General features: G+C 47.0%; 1 protein-coding gene across 1 annotated transcript in view; it reads left to right on the forward strand.

Moving 5' to 3' along the window:
* The first annotated feature begins 688 nt into the window (after positions 1-688).
* LOC108497035 (uracil phosphoribosyltransferase homolog) overlaps positions 689-4,174 on the forward strand; it is a 4,524-nt gene continuing 1,038 nt past the window's right edge. Inside the window, exons 1-2 of the mRNA XM_017814350.1 lie at positions 689-725; positions 4,006-4,167. Of these exons, the coding sequence (XP_017669839.1) occupies positions 689-725; positions 4,006-4,167 (199 nt within the window). The remainder of the gene's footprint in view (positions 726-4,005; positions 4,168-4,174) is intronic.

Genomic DNA, 4,174 nt, shown 5'->3' on the forward strand with positions numbered 1-4,174 from the left:
AACAATTTAATAAAAATATATGGACATGCTGTATATGATATAGATCTTAGGGTCTTTGTAGGGTTAGCATAGGTAGTACCACGAGTCTCTGCCTGGCAAACTGATGCTTCCCTCATCCTCTTTGCCCCAAATAAAACCACCAACCTTTTAGGATCAATAATCTCTTCTCCTGCAGCCTCCGAGGCTGGAGAGCAGACCCTGTCACTCAACAGTGCCAAGGGTATCAGAAGCAATTAAAAAAAAATTAGAATTGATTTGAAGAATGTAATAATCATTCATCTAGCTGGGGGGAAAAAAGGGGTTTATCATTGAAATATTAGAAAGAGTAGCATTTACACTCTGCTAAGTATTATGGCACCCACAGAAGTAAGTCTGAAACCTCAAGGTAAATTATTTAATTCTAAAGAACAAGAAAACAATAATGTTGCAAATCAATGCAAGAGGCTAAGGTGGCTAGAAGTGGGCAGGGAAGGCTTTCTGACTCCAGCCTGGGCCCAGAGGAAGAAGCCAAGTATCTCTCTGTCTGCCATGCCTGTCTTTCCATAGCAAGTTTGCTTCCCAGCATATCATGCCCAGCTCATTTTGTAACCATGCCTACAGCTCCTGTTGCGTGTTCACCCCTCACGGCTCTCACATGTCCTGTCTGGGGAAGGCAGATGTGCCCACTGCAGGGTCAACTTAAACGAGGATGGTGATCTCCAGGTACAGAAGACAGAAAACCGAAGGTGAGTAACAAAACAAGGTGTTTGGAGGGAGAGACTGAAAACTGTGGCTGCCCTTGGACAGGCAGTTTTGCCACTCTGTGCTCAGCTTTCAGCTGCTCCAACAAGGGACAAGGAGCTTCACTGATCTTTGCAAAGCCTTCAGTAAGTGCCACGTTTTTCTTTCATGTTCTTGGATGTCCCTGCTATAGAACTCATCAAACCCTGTGCGAAAAGGAGCAATTAAACTGCACTGCTAAAGGGATATCATAGGATGGGCCTGATTACAGCTCACCCAGAAATGTCTTCCCTAGTCCCAGGCTCTTTGACATGATTCCCCCTCCCTTCTCTGAATTTCTTCCCGCATTAATTTCAGCCAGTCCTGGGATTATTTGAAAAAGGGCCTGGGGGACTTGTTCAAAGGCACTGCCACCACGGACGACTTTGCTTTCTGAACTGAAGCATTTCACTCCTATCTGTCTGGACATATGAGCTGCTCAGCACTGCTTCATTAGGCAAGTTATTTTTAAATTCCCAGAAAGAGCAAAACATTGAGAGAGGAATTAGCATTTGCCGTTGAAACAGCTGCAAAAAAGAATATGCAGAAGGCACTGCGGGTCCCCCCTGCCAGCACTGTGATTAAGCAGGCAGCAGTGCCCAGGCCCTGACACAGCTCAGGCTGCACAGGGGACATAGAAATCATGCTCCGAGATAAGGATTGGTAAGTGACCATCACAACTGTGTTCTGGATGTAAGAGGGTGACCATTAACACTGAACAGCAAAAAATCTTGGAAATATTCCTCTTCCTCCAGCCCCAGCCTGTGTTTCCCACTTTTTCTTCCTCGCATTTTTCTCCTAAGGATTTTGACTCTTAACACCTGCATTCTGGTTTCTCCACACAAATGAATGAAAGGATAAAGGCTGCCCAGAGACCTTCCTTCCCCTAAACAACAACCAAGACCTGGTGGGCACCTGATACTTTCAAAATGCCAAGGGATAGCAATAAAGCTGACGGTGCTCAGTTGTATTCTCACTTTGTAGCATGTGTAAGTTTCCCAGTGGTTAATCCTGCTCTTCCAGCATGGAGTTAAGGCAAAAGGCACAGCAATAAACTGTCAGAGGCATGTTTTGGTAGCTGTTGTTTTGCAAAGGCTGATTGCCCTGAGGATGGTGCTGCTGAGGGCAGCTGTGACTCACACTGACAATGTTCATAATGCAAGAAAAGGGTTGAATACGGCCTGAGCCTGAGAAGGGAGGAGAGTTTAGGTGAAAACAGCCTTTTCACCCACCTGGGAGCACACAGGCATCACAGCCAGGGAGGTTGTGCCTGGTTCACCCCTCCCTTTGGCCCTGCCTGCAGCCACAGGGTTTCTGTATTTATTCCGAACAAATCTAGCAGGAGCTGTTCTAATAACCTGCTCCCAATTCCTGCCTAATGAAGGCTCCCAGATCCCTCTGAATTAATTCTTGTTCAAACTAGAGTGCTTCCTTTGGAAAAAAACTATCTCATTAAGTATTTCCAGTAATTCTTCAGTGACAGGAACTGCCACAGTTGGCCAGTTGTGGGTGGATTGTTTCAATGGACAGCTTTCCACATTCCTAAAATATCCAGCAACCCAGATTGATGTCCAACTACCAAACACCACTTCACCAGATAAATCATAGAATCTCAGACTGGTTTGGGTTGGCAGGGACCTTAAAAATTATCTCATTCCACTCCCTGCCATGGGCAGGAACACCTTCCACCAGACCAGGTTGCTCCAAGCCCCATCCAGCCTTGAACACTTCCAGGGATGGGTCAACCTCTGCCAGCGCCTCACCCCCCTTTAGTGTTAACTCTGCCATGTGCTTTTCTAGAGGCTGCATTTCAAATGTCCCTTCACCTTTTATTTCTTAGTAAACGGTGTTCCTTGGGTTTTTTCTCACTAAGGTGTGTTTTCAAGCCCTCAGAGAAGGTTTCCTGAAGCCCATAGACCCTTGTCTTCCTTGGTACCTCCCTTTTCAGTTACTCTTGGCAGAGCATCTCATTAGGAGCTCATCTTCAGCTGATTATTCCTCTTCTGAGTCACTGTTTTCCATGACTTTGTCACCCATCCCTTAGTCCAGCTGCTGCACTCTTCTTAGGCTAATGACTTTACATCTGGTGGCATTGACAAACATGTTGTTTATTTAAGCTCAGCTCATTACGTGATCTAGATTAGGTTTGGTATCAGTGACCTGCCCCAACTTCTGTGCAGCTGCAGATCACCAATAATGATTTGGCATTTGCTTGCAGGTCAGCGATCACACATTAAGTGTGTGAGGTCAAGATCCCACAGGAAGGGAGCCGAGTTTCATGGTGCTTCTGCTTATAATTACCCTTGGAGACCTATCAGTTAGTTTTCAGTCTAATTAATATTTGCCATATTGACTTTCACCATATTTTGATTGAGAAAGAGGAATGATGTAAGACAAGATCATGTAAACTATGACATTAAGAAAAATATCTGGCTAACCTGACAAAGCCTACTTTTCTTACTATTATGGTATCTCCTTAAATGACTTATTAACCCATTATTTATTAGAATTTATTACTAGTTGTTATTTGTTCTTAGATATCCTTGATCACAAATGTCCAGGAGTATCTTTCATTAACATTTTAGGCAACAAATGGCTGCAACAGATTTCCTCTGGCCTCTTCTCCTCCCTGTGAGGGGCCAACTGCCCTCCCCTGGTTCCCACTGCCCACTCCTGCCCAGAGCCAGGGCCCCACTCCAGCCACGCCCTGTGGTGGCAGAGTTATTTCCCAGTGCTGTGCAAACCTTGGGATCTGTGCTGTCAAATCCATTGGCCCCACAGCTCCTGCCCCACACTCTGCACCGGGGGGGCTCCAGGCAGAGCTCACAGATGTTCCCCAAACCCCACACGCTGGTTCTGCCACTGCCAGCTCTGCCCTCTGAGAGCTCAGCACTGCTGTGTGGGAACAACAACAGCCAGGGGCTCGGGAACACCAACATCCAGGGCTCAGGAACACCAACACCTCAGGAACACCAACANCTCAGGAACACCAACATCCAGGGCTCAGGAACACCAACACCTCAGGAACACCAACACCCAAGGGGTCAGGAACACCGAGGAGATTTGATTTTCTGTCTCAGCACAGAAAAAAGGAAAAGAACTTCAAGTGTTTTTAGAACTGAGGACAAACAATCTCCCTTTAGAACTGTTCCCAGAGGAGCAGAGGAGGGACTGTCCCTGTCCCTGCAGCGGGGCTGTTTCTCAGCCTGTAACCCTTTGCTGTTGGGGCCTGTGCTCTCCCTGCAGGAGAGGCCATGGAACAAGGCCTCCGGGACTGCTGCCGGTCCATCCGCATCGGGAAGATCCTGATCCAGAGCGACGAGGAGACCCAGCGAGCCAAGGTGTACTACGCCAAGTTCCCTCCAGACATCTACAGGAGGAAAGTGCTGCTGATGTACCCAATCCTGAGTGAGTG

Source organism: Lepidothrix coronata, unplaced genomic scaffold (assembly GCF_001604755.1).
Source record: "Lepidothrix coronata isolate B3197 unplaced genomic scaffold, Lepidothrix_coronata-1.0 Scaffold2, whole genome shotgun sequence".
In the NCBI taxonomy this organism is placed as follows: Eukaryota; Metazoa; Chordata; class Aves; order Passeriformes; family Pipridae; genus Lepidothrix; species Lepidothrix coronata.